The 18,287-nt window shown below is 36.0% G+C and overlaps 2 protein-coding genes across 8 annotated transcripts in view; both read left to right on the top strand.

Annotated features, from left to right (window-relative positions):
- The window catches only part of JAKMIP1 (janus kinase and microtubule interacting protein 1), a 155,178-nt gene extending 153,586 nt beyond the window's left edge, over positions 1 to 1,592 (top strand). For all 6 annotated transcript variants that reach the window (XM_040556156.1, XM_040556155.1, XM_040556157.1 and 3 more), the window contains one exon: positions 1,383 to 1,592. In XM_040556156.1, coding sequence (XP_040412090.1) covers positions 1,383 to 1,415 — 33 coding nt within the window. In that variant the 3' untranslated portion in view covers positions 1,416 to 1,592. The remainder of the gene's footprint in view (positions 1 to 1,382) is intronic.
- Positions 1,593 to 1,714: 122 nt separating this feature from the next.
- The window catches only part of C4H4orf50 (chromosome 4 C4orf50 homolog), an 83,053-nt gene continuing 66,480 nt past the window's right edge, over positions 1,715 to 18,287 (top strand). For both annotated transcript variants that reach the window (XM_040556150.1, XM_040556149.1), the window contains exons 1-7: positions 1,715 to 3,503; positions 5,728 to 5,879; positions 7,509 to 7,647; positions 9,641 to 10,336; positions 14,076 to 14,190; positions 14,987 to 15,120; positions 15,492 to 17,714. In XM_040556150.1, the coding sequence (XP_040412084.1) occupies positions 3,477 to 3,503; positions 5,728 to 5,879; positions 7,509 to 7,647; positions 9,641 to 10,336; positions 14,076 to 14,190; positions 14,987 to 15,120; positions 15,492 to 17,714 (3,486 nt within the window). In that variant the 5' untranslated portion in view covers positions 1,715 to 3,476. The remainder of the gene's footprint in view (positions 3,504 to 5,727; positions 5,880 to 7,508; positions 7,648 to 9,640; positions 10,337 to 14,075; positions 14,191 to 14,986; positions 15,121 to 15,491; positions 17,715 to 18,287) is intronic.

Raw genomic sequence — 18,287 nt, 5'->3', positions numbered from 1 at the left:
TTAGCTTCCTAGGCTTCTGCAGAAGGTCATTCAGTTTTCAACAAGATATGATTTTGCATTCTAAGATATTGACTGCCTGAACTACAATGGGTTTTTCTCAGTTCTGTAGAGTGGGTACATTTTAACCTAAAAGTTCAGCTATTGCTATAGGATCGTACCTTCTGTCATGCAAGAAAATTGGAATATGACTGACCTTCTTTGTGCCCATGCAATATAGTAAGGATGAGACTAAGAAATCTGCAAATCTGCATGTGTCTCCCTTCAGACACAACCATCATTCCCACTACCCCTTCCACAGCGTGCTGACTCTTTCAGCTCAATGCAAAAGACAGAGTGAATTTCTTTAGCTGTAGCAATAGCTATAGCTAAAGACTTAGAGAGGCTTACCTTTCACACAGAACAGGAAGGAACTACAGGTTAGAGACAAAATCAGTCCAAGCCTTCTTCCCTGGAGCAATGTAAGTGGCATGCTGTCTTTCAGTGAGGATGATAGCTCCACAATCTAACTGACAGAAGATTAAGATATGATTTAAAACTATAGAAGATTTATGTAGTCTTTTTTTTTTTTTAAACTGAAAATATGCTATATTTTTACTTTTGCATGTTTTCAATTCTTTTTCTTCATTGAAATCTGTTTTGAATTACATTCATGGAAACTGCTTATGGTAAGAGATTGTGGTCAATTCAATCAACACATTTATAAGCTGCTGTCAAGTACTATATGATGAAGCATGATGACAACAGTCAATCCAAAAAAAGCTATTATATTTACCTTATATTAAGCCTGAAACTGTATTACCTTCTGCCCAGACTGCAAGTACTTCTGAAAAATCAGTCCTGTATTATGGCCTCTTTTACAAGTTTATTCAGCTCCTGGTAAGCCCTGCTATTCAGTTCCTCTTGGGAACTGGCTCAGGTCTTCCATTACTACAATTTCTGCATAGGTTTTATGTTTTGAAATGAAACAATGGTAGATGCTGGTGGGTATAATATAATGCAAGTATTACTGACTTGCTACAAGTGCAGTAGCTTTCTTTTGATTATCAGATGGGTATTGAAAATTAGGTGAAATTCAGCTATATTTTTTACAGTTTTTTAACCCTTCATTTTGATTTTGCCTTTCTTTTGTAAAAATATAAGAATAAAAATAGAAACATAAAAATTTAAAAAAGAGCATATGATTATAAAGATGTGTTTGAAGAAACGGGATGGTAGTTTTGGTTCTACTGATGGTAGTTTTGGTTCTTGTTGTTTTGAAGCTAACATCAAACTTTTAGGAAGAGTTTGTGATGGAATGAACGCCAACACTTATTCCTAAACTAATTTTGTCTATCTAAAGCTGAGAAGAATTTTTTTTTCTTCTGTTTTGTTTTGTTATACAGGCTATTAAAAGAACCTATGGAGTGAACAGCTGAGTCCACATGCAAAAATATAGAAAATATTTATTGAGCAGCTTTAAATTGGTGCATTTTTTTCATAAAACTGTTTGCATAATACTTGAAGCTGCAAAATATTTGAATTTAAAATTAGAGATTTTTTAAACATATAGCTTCAAGCTGGAATGATTTAATAATCAAATAGGGACCAGCACATCATAAACACTGAAAAAAAGTCTAAACAGAATTTACACTCCTACACCAATCAAACACTGGAAAAAAATACAAGTGCAATTACTGGCTGCTATGTGAACTGTTATCTACCAAATGGTTTTCTTACAGTACTGAGATCTTTGTCTCCATTCTGCATGCTTTCAGCAAATGTTGTTTTCATTTCACCCAGCAAACACAAAATCTCCTTTTTAATATCTATATAAAAACCTAAGTGTTTGACAATGAGTTCTCTATAGTAAATAGCTGACAGAATAAAAAACAAAAGACAAAAAAACAAAAACAAAACTATCGTAAGTTGGAAACAAATAGAGATTTAGAGCCCCACAGTGACAAAATTAATATTAATTTCAAAAGCTGGAAATCCACAGATGGAGAAGAAATGGGTTTTAAAGAAAAGGCAAAATAGAAGATTGAACTAAGAGATCTTTGAAGTGGCTAACAGCTGCATGGGAGAAGTGAATTTTTTGAATATTTCTTGAAAATTAAGGCAATAACTTATAAAAATAGCCCTGGGAGAATAGAAGATTCTGAGATGGACTGTGAAGTCAGGAAAACAGAACGAATAATACTCTGTGCTCAGTTATCTCATCAAGAAGAAAAACGGGCTTGAAGAAATTGATGTGTAAATGAATATGATAAGCACAGAAGTATTTGGAAAGAAATATTTTGAAAAGATGGTATCCTCATGAAAGAAGGTTGATATTTGCCATCAGGAAGCAAAAATAGCACAACCTCAACCAGCAAAGCTGAATTTACACGGTCAAGGACATTGACTATGTGAACTGCAAGAAAATTTTTGGGTGAAGCACAGACTGAAAAAAATGGAAGTTGAAAAGAGTTATATAAGGTGGAGAATGGTTAGAAAATTCAAAAAGGTTAGCCTTTTCTTTCAAAAAGAGAAAAGCAAATAGCTGTTTCAGAGCTGGAAAGACAATATGGAGAAAGAGGTAATTTTAATTATTTCTGGAATGTAGAGGCAAGCTGACACTATTAAAAGCACAATATTTAAAGTTTCTCCTCCTAAGCATTTTCTTGAAAATCATCTCTGTGTTAAAAGGGCTATGTGCAAAACTACAGATAGACAAGTCTGCTCCCATGGATGCACTGAACTCCAACACAAATGTAGAGTGGAATGATGGTTATGATAATATATCAGATAAAGTGGAAATTATGATTGAAAAAAAATAATACGAGGCAAAGAACAATCAAGGCAGCACAAAGAAAGCTAGGGAACAGATGTATCATAGCAACTGCATATCTCACTGTTGGAGGTGCAGGAAGCAGCCTCAAAAGAAGCCAGTTGTCTCAGATAATATTTTAGGCTCTGAAGTAAGATCAGAGATGTAGCCTTCATGAAGAATCACTAGACAAGGTCATTCATCTGCTGAAGGAGCTGAGGCACTCAACAAGATTAATTCAGTCAGATGCAGCAAACTGCGGTTCATGTGAGGATCTGAATAATCCTGTTTCCTGACATAAAGCACAATTTAAGTTAGAAATGATCAAGCCAGTCACAAGGATCATGCAAAAGTTTGGAAACTCTATGCCCAGAAGAATGTGTTGCTCGCAATGTTTTGTTCAAAAAGAAATAAGCATTTAAATAATGTGTTAAAGCTTTTAGCAGTGTGATGACAGAATGTGGAAAAATGAGAGGTCTTCGCTGCAAAAGGAAAAGTTTTGTCATAACTCTGAAGAGAAGGACCATAACCAGAGATAGTCAGAGCTTTGGATAATGGAACCAGGTACCGGTGATGGAACAGAAATTGGAAAGTGAGATTAGATTTACTTGGTGAAGAAACACTTTCTTCTACTAAATATGTTTGCTCATCACTGCTTTGGAAATTGAACCAGAAGCATAAACGCGGGATGGTCATTCAGCATGTTTCTGCAATGGTAAGTGCTCAGTAAAGACAGGAGATGGTCTTGTTACAAAGCAGAAGAGGTATGAGCAGTTTTTATTATCTTCTATGCATTTCATTATATTGTAATTCAGACGTGACAATTTTCTCAAAGAAACTGGCTGATTTGGGAGAAATTTTCTATGACATTCATGATGTTTTTATTCTGTCCTCAGCTAACAGGATTGTAGTTTTGAAAAACTGAATGCAGCATTCCAGTCTTGCTATCCATTGCATGTTGCTATCTACTATAAAACTGAAAACAGGTATTATGTACTAACTGGTTATATTCAGTCTAAGGTATAATGTACTAACTGATTGTATTCAGTCTATGGAAGATGCTGTGCCAGATTATTACTTTTTGTGACACAGATTTTAAATAATCTCTCCCACCTGTATAAACAAAGAAGGGAATGATGAGTTTCTGATTTCTGAGATCAGTTGTAACAGTTTTGCTGGTCTTATGTTGAAGTACTCAGTACTTTTCAGGATGAAGCATGAGAAGCATAGAAACCTCCTGGATCATGGGGAATGAAAAGATTTTAGAAACTGTTCTATCAACTTTCATGATATTTATATCAGTGACTAAAAGTCCACTTATAAGCAAGAACTTACAGTAGAAATATGTGAGTGGAAATCAGTGTAATGATTTTAAGTGCTAGTTTATTTCCTGCCTGGTCTTTTCTCTCTTTTTTTATGTGGTGGCTACTTTCTGCAAAATGTACCACTAAGAGTTTTTCCTTTTTCAGCTTATGAGTCATATACTAGTCTGGGGCATGGTTGAAAATCACATTAATTTAGCTTGCACTGTAAATTGTTAATGTGCAGAGTAATAATGTCCGCTATTACTACATATATTTATTTTGTGGTAGTACACAGGGGTGCTTATTTTCTGGGAGCATGCTGCCCATTCAAATTCACTTTACAAATAATACATACAGAGAAAATGTTAGTGTCTCAAGGAGCTCAAAATCAAAGATTCTGTTCCCTTTGGCAAATTATACAGGCCAGGGAAAAAAAAAAAAAAAAAAGAATGTGCTTACAGGTCTTGGGAAACCAAGGAGGGACTTGGGCTGGTAAGTCTAGAGAAGCTCTTCATAAGTGTTTTGGTTTTGTTCTCTATGTACATGGATTTGTACTCTGTTTGCCTTTCCACACTTCTAGTTTTTAAGTATTATGGCTTCTCAAGGGATTGAGGAGCGGCTGAATCTTTTCAGGTCTAGGTAGTAGACCTTGCATAGCTGATATAAAGCCAAAGAGTGGTACAATAGGCCAAAATAATACCATTTTATGTAATTCACCATGGGTGCGAATAGCACCTATCAAAACATGGGGCACTAAGAGAACTGTTTTTATTCTTTTTGCACTGATTTGATGTTATTTTTTTCTCTTCAGTGGCAAAATAATGTTACTTTTTTTTTTTTTCTTCTTGGTGCTGCAGATCCAGCACTTGTTTAGAAAACAAAACAAAATACAAAACAAACAAACAAGCAAAAGCACGAAAATGTAATTGCATTATTTTGTGACAAAGAGGTCTAGTCTTGGTGGCTGAATTCCAATTATAGGTCCAATTCCAAACCTGTACAAATTTAGAGAAAGCAAAGGCATTTCTGGTGTCAATTATTGGCCTATTTTTTAATGAAGGCAGTGTATATAAATGAAGGTGAACTATGGGCTGAGGAACTATTGCTGAAATAGGTAAAGAAAGAAACATCTTGACTTTGAAACCCCAAGTTTGAAAATTCCTCTATTGTCTTAAAATAATAAAAATATCATATATTTATCCAAAATAAGATCTTTTATGATAAAAGTACTCAGTTTTATCAACTTTTCTATTTAGTAGAAAATTATTCCCTTTTAAAAAGTTTGATACCTAATTCCTTCGTGAATTAGTCTAATTGTATCTTTTATAATGATCTCATATTGTAAACTGAAACTCCTTTGAGTTTCACATGCTGAATTACTTTGAGGCTAATGAAATAAGATTCTCTCATAAATAATAAATGTTTTCAGAACTGAGGACTGTTCATTTGACCATCAGAGAGGCTTAGACTCGTTGCATGCTTAGACTGTAATACATTGAGAATTTAATTTTTTTAATCATGGATCCTTCATCTGGGAGAGAACAAAAATTCTGTTACTGTATTAAAATGCTTAGTGATGAAGGTTATGATACTCCGAATTTTAATGTTAAAATTGATACTTCCTGGATTTTCCAGGAATTAGAAGATGCAAGCAAACCTGAAAAACAAGCAAACAGTGCTGAGCAAGAGAATTTGAACCTCAGAATAAAAGAGCTGGAGAAATCAGAGCAAGAACTGAAAGGTGTTTTAGAAGACTACATGGATTCAGATTCCATGCTAAGAAATAGGTAAATAAATTTCTTTCTTTGCATTTGAAATTAATGTTATATGACAAACTGACCCTTCATTTTGCTCCATTTAGTGGATGTCAAATGATTCGTGCAAAACTAGCAAAAAGAAAGACTATCCATTTTTAGGGTGTCTAATAAAATGAATTTAGAAGTGTTTTGTGTAGCTGTCAGAATAGAAATTCAATATTCAATTTTTTTACATCAGATTTATAGTACGATCTAGAATATACTAGCACATAACCAGAGAGCTTCCTCAGGATATTTCATCCTTAAATGTTCATAAGGTGTAAATTCTCCTTGCAGAATATATCACTTTTCTTTTAAGAGTTAATTTTGGAATAGGAAAATGTAATTATGTTTAAATTTGAAGTTTTGTGCTGCATAGAAGAAATTCCTGGTTTCAAAAAGAAGCATGGAGACATGTATGTTAATGCTAATCATTAGTGTAGCTAAAGATGTCATTAAGCATTAATTATGTAGTTGACTGGAATAATAAAATCAAGTTTTTGATGCCTGGCAATTGCACTATTCTAAACAAAGCTAGAGACTTTAAAGGATAGAAAATTTAAATGGCATTTAAAATGACTACTTGTATAATTTCTGAATTGCTTTGTTTCATCAAGAAATTTGGCCAGAAATGTTTTAATAATGTGCTTTTTGTCAAAATAAAAATGACTATTTATTTACTCATTTATTTTGAATAGAAGCTCTCATGGGAATAGGCCTATTTTAACAAAGATTTTTGGGAAGAGGGGAGATGGGAAGAACTATATTTAAAACCAAAACAGAGAAAGTATGAGAAAACAGTTCAAGGAGAGTAGATGACCAGGAGAAACCTGCCCGGGTTATAGGAAGCCTGTTTTCATGTATCTTGGGTATCCAGTAGAAAGAAAAGCAATTCTGTGACACAAGTTCTTGTGGCTGAAGCACAAATAGACAAGGCAAGGAATGATGTGGAAGGCAGAACTGTTGGAAAATACACAGAACCCAAGTCAGTAACTCTCTCTAGTCAGGGCAGAGTTTGGGGCTGATGTGGCCAAGTTTTCTACGGTACCTGTGCTGGATTAGGCTCTGTTAGTGCCGGTGATGGGGAGAACCTCATCAGGTTCACTTTGATAAATGAGTAGGTACTTATTTAATGATGTGTTTTCTATCTTTATCCTGTTATGTTAATATGATGGAAAGCATTCTCTGTTGTCATAAAATTTGAGTTTGCTAAACATGAGCCTGGCAAAATCCTGTGATTGGATACATGTAGAGACCAGAGTTGTGGTTATCCTTAATGATTTATCATTGTTACTTCGTAAAACATGCCAACCTTCAGTGAACTTTGATCTTGTAAATGTGTTTGCTTATGGTTTTCATATTAAACAAGCAGAGAGAGAATGAACATAGACACTGTCTTTAACAGCTTTGAGAGTCTCCAGTGAAATGTGCAAACCCCGAGACTCTTACTCATAATGAAGTGTTTATTAGTAGTAATCAAATATGTGTTACTATTTTTATTGTTGGGAGAAAAAATGAAAAAATAAGGATAAATAGATGCATTGCTGATGACAGCTTATCCATGTGGAACTATACTGTTCAGTATTTACTCAGCAAAGATCTTTATTCTCAATATCACAGGATGAAAGAGCTGGAGCTGTCACACAAAACCCTTCTTGTGATGACTGATCAGCTAGATGTGAAGGTGCACAAGGTTGAAAATGCAAATGTGCGCGTTAAAGAGAAACTGCGAGTCATTTGGGAGGAGCTGATGAACTTGGTAAGGAGGATATTGTTTCAAATGACCTAGTTTAGCTCCTCTTTATGGTAATAATTTATAAGTCAATCTCATCTCCAGTGACCTGTCTTTTTTTAGGCAATATATCATCTCAGCCTTGCTCTTTTTATATAACCTGAGCAATTAGAAGAACATTTTCTGTTTGTACCTCACTTTGTGTTTCTCTAATGTTTATGACAGCACTGACATTGTTTTCATTTGAGCCCTTGATCTTTGGGATATATGCTCTCACTTCCTTCTTTCTCCCCAATCAACCTATTCCTTCTCGAAAAGTCAGACTTATCTTTCTGGCATCATAGTAAACAATTTTTTTCACACACCCCTCTCCCCCCTCCATGTGATACAACAACACAACACAACCATTACAACCTGGTTCCTGTACAAAATGCAGCTGCTCAGCCTGTCATCTGATTCTTGAATTGCTCACGTATTTTCAAGCTGGGCCCCGTCTGCCGTTGCAACCACTTCCATCTTCCTGCTAGGCTTTGGGTCCGTGTAGCCCCCTCCAGCCTTCCCAGGCTGATCTGTGTCTTGCCTTTTTCACTGTGATGTGCAGTCATGTGGGTCACAGCTCTGCAGATCCCATCCTATGTGAGCCTTTCTCTTCAGGGTGCATGGAGCAAGCTCATTGCAAGGCACCTCCTACTGCTGATTTCCTTCCCTTGCAGCTGCCTCTCCCCCACATTTTGAAATTATCAGCTCTTCAGTGGAAAACCCTCAGTTCTCTTGAGCATTCATAAATGCATAGGAATAAATATTTATGTATCAGGAGGCTCGGCTGTTGTCTGATAACACATACAACAGACTTTTTTCCCCTAGTTTGCACAGCTCATTGGATGGATCCATTAAAATGGAGAAGGAATCAATGTTCTTCTGGGACAGTCTACAGTGAAACAATGTCTTTTAATTCAGTTTATCGTAATATACACTTCCATTTTATCAGCATTTTAAGTCAAGGTTGAATAATCTGACAGGACACTAGCACTATGTGGTACAACTCATGAATATGAGCAGTAGTCTTTGCTTTTTTGATTAAAAGTGAAACGTACTTTTCAAGATTCAGGAAACTTGTATTTTTATATGTTCCCATCAACAGTGAAACAAACCGAAATAACAACCACACCTACTTGACTTTGTATAGCATTTCAGCCTGGTGTTCCTCCTGTCTTGTCCTTGCTCGTGAACACTTCTGATGGGAACATACCAGAGATCAAAAAGACTGACCAAAGAAGTGCTCGAAGAAATACAGCAATGTCTCTGTCCTTCGGTCTTGCTTAAAAGTTGCCACAATGGCACTATGATACTGGTGGCTGTTTCTCTGCTCAAAACAAGGGCAGCGAGTGAATCATGAAAGCTTTTTCTGCCTCTGCCTTTCGTAGACCTCTTTCACCTCTATACGTTCAAGCACACTTTGGTGCAAACAAAAATACTAAAGTCTTTCTCAAAAAGATTCAAAAGTCATCTGTTCTTTTCTCCTTTTACTGTGAGCTCATAAAAGGAGCTGACAGATGACAGGTATGGGGAAGGGCAAAGGGCAAAAAAAAAAACTTGGTCTCTTACAAGCGCATCTTCTGTTTTCTTTAAAAGAACCATGGCTTCTCTGTCTGTAACATCTCAGTGCTGTGTGAGTGTCAGTGTCAAGGATGTATTATTGTATAGTTCAGAGCTGGTTGTATGAATTTCAGTCCAAGGTTTCTTTTTATTTAATATGTATTGTAAAACATGCAAAAGAATGTGTTTAAAAACTTCCTGTATTTTTTGCTTTGTTTTTCCTTCTGAGATATTTCTGTGAAATGATAAAACAACAGGTCAGTTTTGCTCTGAATGTAGGATTTTACTGGCTTTTGAATATTGCTACTTTTCTGAGTTCTCAGAAAAAAGGCAGAATTAAAATTAAGAAAAAAATAAGAAAAACGGTAAGAGAAGAAGAGATTTGGTATTGAGATGTTAACCATACAAATCACTGAAATTGTAGGTTGAAAACCAAGAAAAGTCAGAGAAGAAGCAAAAGGAAAAATTACATTGGCTTCAGGAGCAGCTGAAGACAAAAGAAGATGAAGTAAAAAGCCAGTCAGAATATTTTGAGCACTACAAGCGAAAGCAGAAGCGACAAACAACAGTGCAGAGAGAAAGGGAATGTTACCTGCGGGGAGAGGTGTCGAGGCTGGAAAAGCAAGTGTTAGATCTCAATGCCCATATTGCTCGTTTGACATCTGAGTTAGAAGAGGGAATGGCACAGTGTCTCCAACAGAAGCTGGAATCAGCGTCCACTGGGACTCAGGGCTATAAACTTTCTGAAATGGAAGTAATGGAATTGAAAACTTGCATTGAAAACATGGAGCATGACATGAAAAGCCATGTTGAGTCATTTCAGCAAAATCTGAAGTTCTTAAGGGAAAAAGGGGAGGACAACAGAAGAGAACAGGCAGACCTGCTGACTGAACTCCAGTGCTCCCAGGACACTGAAGACTTTCTCAGGAGAAAATTGGAAGAATCTTGCAATTATGTTTATAATCTGAAATTATCTGAAATCAAACTACAGAAACAAGTGGAAGACCTTTTGGATGAAAACAGGGTTTTAAAAGATCAAGGTAGGGTGAAGTTAAAAAAGAAGGAAGAAAAGGACTCACAATTTACGAGATTGGAAAATGGAGACAGCAGTGCTGACCTGGTAAGTAAATGTAAGGTGAAGTATAACAAACTTTTATCTTTGTATCACCTCAGATTACACTTGTCATTAGGTGTACAAAGGAGATGCAAGACAGGCTTTTTCCTTCCTGAATTTCTGTCCTTTATTTCTGTTGATGTATTAGAACTTCAGTGTCTTAATTCACACCGACTGGAATCAGTAGCCAGAGTTTCATTGCATCACTGCTTTTATTAGGTGCACATTGAGGGCACTTCACAAATCTTGTTTCCTCACATTTTAAAGTGATGTGCCCAAGGCAAAAAGTCTCAGTTGGCACCTGAAAGAAAGCCTGGGAGAACTTCTAAGACTCGTGAACACCATTCAGAGGAAGAGTACACATATGGTTAGGTGAGTTTTTGCATCTTATTCATGCCCGGATGCTGAAGAAAAAAAGCATAACTGAAAATAAATCTTGGCTATGAGATCTGGATAATGGAAAACAAGGGAAGATGGATACCGTATTCATGGCAAGGAGTGAGTTGAGATATTTGATGGTTTGCAGCTCCACAGTATTGTGATGTGCTCTGAATACACTGAATAGGATTTCTTTGCTTCAAGCAGTTCACTCCAGCATTGCATGGGAAAGCTCTGCATTTACTGTAATATGGCATTCAGCCTCTGCCAATTCATTTTGCTGACAAAGAATAATTCTTTTCATGGAGAGGACTCAAACAAGGTTTTATTCTTTATGCACTCGGTTAGAGGGTATTTTTAGTCTGATGATTTGTTAAATAAAGTGAAATAAGTTAAGCTTCATGCTCAGCTATCCCATTCAGATTGTGACCTGATATCCCTAGAACTATCCCAATTTTAACTGCAATTAACTGAGAGGTAATGGGCATGAATAAAACCCCCTTAGTGTAGGAGGACAATCACACTGAATAATTCCAGGACTGGGAGAAAATAGAGAGGATCCTTTGTGCATAAAAGCCTAGAAGAAATCAAGAAGATTTTAATCTGGTACTTGAACACATCTTAACAAAAGTAGTGATTTGGTACCATTTCTGGCTCTATAATCCCAAAGAAGTAAGTTCCAGGAGCTTTTTTTTTTTTTTTTTTTGGGTGTGGGTGTGTACCAGAGAACGATTGGTAAGATCCTTCTGCAGCGCATAGATGACCTCTACTTAGCTGCTCTGATTTGGCAGAAGGACTCACTGCTGTTGCTTATTTTTATACATCACCTGAGCCAAGCTTAAGATATTTTTAGAGAGACTTGCAGTGGGTCATACACAGGTACAACAACCTAGTGCACTGTGAGGAGGCTGCCCAACTAAAATCAGGAGGGTTGAGGGCTTTCAGAGCCAGAGAATAAGTAGTGGAGAATTATTTTGTTTGAGAATATTCAGAAAGGGAGAAAGTAAATGTTGAGTTATTTGAAGGTGTGAGAGCAAGATATATCAGCTGACTAATGGCCTGAGGCTAATCCAGAAAGTCTTCAAGAAATAGAACCAAGTGTCTTTCATTCTATGCTGTACCATGGTAAAAAGTTATTTTTTTCTCCTACACAAAGTTTACTAATCATTTCTTTTCCAACTATTCATTTATAGCTATGTTGTCTTAAGAGTTTACCGAGTTACCCAGTCTTTGGTATAAATGAACATGCCATAATACATGCTAAGCCGGTGTACTTTGTTCTGATGCACAGTAGATTGTGTTCCTTAAATCCTGTACATAGCATCAGCAGCGTCAAACCTTGTGTATTCTGCATTGCTGGTTGTATTTTCCTCCTTTTTTGGAACTGCTCTGAATTCACATGGATTTTTCCTGTAGAAAATAGTGGCTTGAAATAGTAGGAAATACATTTCAATATCTATGATAAAAGGAGGAGGGAGACCTCTGGTGTTGTATTGTAAAACTGAAGAGGGCTTTTTCCCCTCAACTCATGTTTTAGTATCACCTATTAAAAAAGAATTTCCTAATCTCATTACATTGGTCTTGGAGTATTCAAACCAAAAGAGTTACAAGAAAAATCCTATTTAAGCTCATCATACTTTATCACCAGGCATACAGATGAGGAGTTGTGTGCAATACAAGAAAGATTTTCATGCTGTTACTTTTCTGGAAAGCTGCTGGTGTATCATTTTTCACTGAAAGAGCAAATACGATCATTTGTCTATTCCTCAGCCAGGAAAAAATTAGTTTGTGAAGGCAGGCTTAGCAGACCCATGTGAAATACACATGGTATGAGATTCCTCACTCAATGTTTTGTCATTCAAACTGCCAAGCACATCAATTATTCTTGAAAACTAGGTGAAATGAATCTAATGGAGGAGTGTAGTCACATAAATCTCATTAGAAATGTGAATTTCCAGGATTGGTATCAGGATCTTGTCTGCAGTGTCTTGATTACAGCTTATGCCTGAATGAAAAATGCACAAAAAAGCAGCTGGTACCATGTACCTCTGTCTTTATTTATCAGGCAATTTCTAGATGTGATTATCAGGGATTTATTCACAGTTTTGGTGAAGGAAAGTTAAGAAACACTAAGTGATGCACCTTCCTACAGCTTTCATATGACATTCAAAGCATGGGTTTCGTGCTGTGATGTTTCTGGCATTCAAGCATAGTATCTTTTACACCTTCTTGTATAACCGTCTTTTGATGGAACCCACATATTAATAAAGAAAAGATATCTGGGACAAAATAGAGGCAAACTTGCAGGTAAAGAATGAGTGTGTTTCAAGGAACTAACATTAGCTTCAGTATTACTGAGAAAAAGAAGGAAGAAATCTTGGAAGTACTGTGGTTTCCACTTAAATCATGCCACCCAGTCAAGGTATCATAATTGGGCATTATAATGCAGAATATGGCTTGGGTTGAAATCAAAATTATTCTCACACAAAATTATTCTGGTAATAGTGTGGAAAATCAAGTGGCTTTTGCAGACTCACAATAGAGTTGAAGACTTTGAAGTCACTGCCTTTTCCATCTGTATCTAACTGTAAAGCTGCAGCTCAACCCAGAGGGAATGAGATTTTTATTGCTGGCATCTGATGTGTGGGAAGACAAAAGTGACTGTGTTGGCTTGGTTTCTGTGCTGTAGCCTGTTCTGGCTACAGCCTCAATTATGTCTTTTGTTGAGAAATCAAACCTGATTATTCTGTTCACTAAAAATGAGCAGGGTAGATGCGAAATGATCTGCAGTGTATCAAACATTAAGGGTATCTGCTTTGCACCAGAAATTGTCCCAGTATATAAAGTCAATCAGAGAGTGAAGATAGATGAGCAGGATATGAAATCTATAATTACAGTGTTAACTGTAAAGAAAAATTTGTTCTGAACAATTATTCTACTTTTTGTAAAGAACTCTTCCAGTCTAGGAGCAATTGTCTTTGTAGCCTGCAGGACGCTGGGCACCAAACTATTAGTCTCATTTCCTCTTTGATTAGACTTTCTTTTCTTTGTTCATGGACATACCAGTTAGACTCCGCCCTGCTAGTGGTCCATCTGTGTTCCAACATATTACATGCTTATTACCCAGATTTCTTCCTTAAGTAGTTGTAGAGTATGAAAGGGTGAAGTCTAGCTACCATGACATTTACTGGAAAATGTTGCAATGAGAAAACTGTATGAACTAGCAGCAATTATATATATAATGAAATAATGGGTCTTTTGAATGTAAATGGTAATAGGAAAGGAAATTAGTGTGCCTGTTTCTCATATCAGAAACACTGTGTGCTTATGGTCTGCTTTTTATTTGTCTCCTCCTTTTCCCATTAAGAATGGAGATCTAGTCCAGGATGACATTCAAAATCTGAAATGGGGAGCAGTCTCAGATACACTCAGAAGCAGAGCTACACAAAGTCCAGTTGTACTGCTACATGCCAAAGAGTACGGTATGAAAACAAATTGCAATTTTGATTTCATTTTTGTGCAGCAAAAGTGAAGGTGACTTCATTCATGTGGTATGCATGACTTAGAAGGTAAAAGACATTCTAAAAACCTCCTAATCTGCAGACTATATCTTGAGAAGGTGAGGGAATAACTATTCACAAGTATGTTGCTAGCATTTAGATATGAGCTTTCCCTAGAAATCCTGGAACTGCCAGAGGCTATAGAGCTGAGGATTTAGGGGACACTTACCATGTATAGACCAAAGTATAGTGTTTGGGAATGCTGTGTAGCTGTCAGATTTGCTTTTTTTTTTTTTTTTTTTAGACCAAACATTACATGAAAGCTCTAATTTTGACAAGTTGTATCAGGCTAATTCTTCCAACTGAAATTAATGGGAATTTTATGGCAAATTTCAGTTTATGCAAATGCAGACCTGCACTGAATATTTTAGCCCTTAGGTTTAACCTGTAAGTTTAACCCATTAGTTTTCCTCCAGCCACTATAATGAGATATATTTTTCATTTTTAAATGCTTTGAGAATTGTGGGGAACAGCCTCCCAAACATTTCTAAATTTAGAGCTTAATATTTATATTTTCTTACGAAATATGTTTTCTTGTTTAATGTCATGCTTATCTCTGCATCTTAGTTCATATGCACTTTTTCTAGAAAAGGTAGTCTTGGGCATACTCTGACTAAAATACTTTCTGTTCAAAATATCTGGTCAGATGTTTTTGGGTTTGTTTTTCATCTTGTGAGTGTGAGTGGCATCACACTTACCCAGTGCTTTACTATAACAGAAACACCAGGATGCAGCTGTGATGGGCTAAAGCAGACAGAGAAGCTACAGGAAGAAATTCTACCAGTTTTGGAACAAAATTCCGGACCCTTTGCAAACATTGCTGAAGAAGTTGGTTTAGCTGAGATCAAAATGGTGAGAAGAAAAGTTCCTGATATTCTTGTTATCTTTGTGAGCACAGTGAGTCTGTGAATTTTGAGATAAAAAGAGGAGTTGGTGTATTTAAAGTTGAATATAAAAGTATAGTGAAATCATATCTACTAAAGATGTTATTCAATATGGATAAAGGTGTGCACTAAGAAAATGATTTGTACCTTCTTATTTGTACCTTTATTCTATTTCAAATATTGGGATTATTTGAAAACTCTTTATATGGCAATGTTTTTCTCATCTGTCTGTAAATAAGCATTTTATGAATGAAGTGAAAAATGACTTATGATGACATGGAATGATATACCTTGTCTTGTATTTTTCAGTTTGAAACATTTCTGTTTTGCTATTACCAGGTCTCCCTTGGGACAAAAAAGCCAGGAGGTCTAGAAGATAGTTTCACTTTGTTTAGATGTATTCCAAGCTATCCTGCAGCAAGATGCCTTCCACCTTGCTCTGAGAGGTTAACTAATGATGAGACATGTAAGGAAAACAAAGATGAGGAATGCTTTTCTCTTTTGAGGGAACAAGCTACAAATCTACCAGCAAAGATGTTCCCTGTTTCTGTGGTTGAAGCTTTGATGAGAAACAAGCCCCGCCTTACCTTGGTAAAACCTGGAAGCTACCACATAGCAGCTGTCATGACGGTGAAGAAAGTGAGGAGTCTGGATTTCAGTGAGGCAAATACCACTTTTTGCTCTGATGGCCTCTGTGTTGTTGCAGAACAAGGTTTTTCTGAAAAAGCTTCTGTAGTTCTTCATGGAAACATGCCTTGCTTTGTGAATGACAATTTCACATCCTCTCTAGAAAAATACTGTTTGGAAAAACATCAGCAAAACAAACAAATTCTACCAAAAAGTAAATGTAAAAATAGAAGTCTGGATAAAGGTGTTAATGATATAAAGTATCACAAAAAAATCTTTAGAAGGAGAGTTAAAGGAGAAGAAATACAGACTGAGAAAGCCCAAGCACAACAGGTTACCTGTGTTTTTGAGGAAAATTCTGAAATTTTAAATAAAACTGAGTTGATTAGGCTGGGGAAGCAAGGAATGGATACCAAAGACAAGCCAGGTAGCCCAGAAGTTTTCCACAATATATCTGTTGATTTTAAGGACTTACAGAATCATTTCAATAATAGTCTTGTACTAAAGAAGAAACAAGAAACCCTCTCAGAAACCTGCATCTCTGATGTGACCAGGGCATGCACTGGAGTAGACATAATGAAAATGGAAGAGAAAGGGGAGCAACCTCAGAAACCAACTCACCAAATAAACTCTTCCAGGAATATTGGACTGAAAGAAAATAAAGATCAGGCCATGAAATTACATAAATCAAAAGAGAAGAATTTCTCTTGTCAAAAGGTGGCTGCTGAAAACACGCAATATGCATATCCTCAGAAAAGTTTTTGGTCAGAGGAAGAGAGTTATCCACTAAAAATACTGTCTCCTATGCAAAAGAGGGCTGTGTGCTTAAGCAAACAACTCCTACCAAAAAGCAATTTTTATGAGTATTTCTGTCATCTGTCACCACTGGAAGCAGTTAATGAGCATAACGTGAAAATTTATACATTGAAAAAAGCAGTGGCTATGTGTTCTCAGAAGATATTTGTACTGATGCAAGAGAATGAAAATTACTCAAAAAAGGTCTGTTTATTACAAGAGGAGAATGAGAGATATGTTCAGAAGATGTGTGCACTGGAAGAGGAGATGAACGCATATTTTCAATACGCTTTAGAAGTAGAAGAAGTTAACATTGCTTCTTTTCAAAATTTACTTAATGAGAATGAAGTTTCTGGTGAATGTTATAACGACATATCAGAAGAAAATAGAATGAGCCCAGGAGCAATTTTTGCTGAAACCTTCTCTAAGAATCTCTCGTATGTTGAAGATAAAAGTAGGAATTCTGAAAAAGATTCATTGACAATTGAGTCAAATCAACTTCCCAAGAGTGTTTTATCCCTTGATGGAAGGAAAATGAGGTATTTACAGCTGCTTTCTAACCTGAAAGAAGAAAGAAGTAGATGCTTCATAGAAATAGCTAAATTATTACATGACAAGGAGAACTATGTAGCAAAATATAATGAATTAATTAAAGAGAGAGAGAGAAACTTGCAAAGAATATCTCTTTTAGAAGATGAAAAAGAAACTTTATTGAGAAGTTTGGCAGAAGTAAAATGTGAACAAGACAAGTACCAAGCCTTGGTTTCAGAACTTCAAGAGTGCAAAGCCAGTTGTTATCAAACTATTTCTGATTTACGGGAGGAAAAATGTGCACTAAAAAGAGCTATAGACAGAATCAAGAAAGAAACTGTGGAACAACTTAATGAATTTCAAAAAGAAAATGCAAACTTTATTTTAGAAAACAACAAATTAAAAGAATTAATATCTTCTTTGGGTTTCACCTGTGAAGATCTGATAAAAGAAAAATGCTTGGGAACAAAGGAAAAGGTAGTAAACCTAAAAGAAGAAAATAGAAGTCAACAACATGATCTTAATCCAAAGAAAGTTGAAACATCATGCAGTGTAACTCAGACTGAAGAAGAAGGAGTAGACCCCTCCGGCTATTTCACCAACAAAGAGGTAAGTAGTACCAATAAGGAATGTTATCAAGCAGGATCCTCTTTAAAAATGCCATTTGGAGGACAAAGATTAATTAACTTCGAAATATAGAAGGTTTTGTAAGCTGCCATGTCCTGGAGATCTGAGGTGCTGCAGTTAACTTTGAAACAGAAGGCAAAATACCGGCAATATACCAGAGAGTTTTTTCTGAATGTTGTATTAGAGAATTTTAAAGTGCTATAGCAGGCTTCAAAAGTCAAAAATGATACTTGAGTGCATTGGCTCAGGGAACTTCTTATTTATTTGCTTGCAAGAGTGAAAACTTCTGGTAGAGGGATTTCCACAAATTTCTGTTGCAGAGGTACATGTTCACTTACTAACTTCTATTCTGATAGGGTCTATTTTAAATTGTTTTTATTCTTGTGAAACATATGTGTAAAGACAAGATCTTTAATTATTCTCAATTTCTCATCTGTATTTTTCCTCTGCAACCATGAATCTTACACTGCAGTGTAATTCTATGGAGATTACAATGTTCTTCTAGAAGCAGAATTGTTACTTTATTTGAGAATGATCAACAGGGGAACATTTATC

This window comes from Cygnus olor, chromosome 4 (assembly GCF_009769625.2).
Source record: "Cygnus olor isolate bCygOlo1 chromosome 4, bCygOlo1.pri.v2, whole genome shotgun sequence".
Classification (NCBI taxonomy): domain Eukaryota; kingdom Metazoa; phylum Chordata; class Aves; order Anseriformes; family Anatidae; genus Cygnus; species Cygnus olor.
This window is presented reverse-complemented; position numbering and strand designations above follow the sequence as displayed.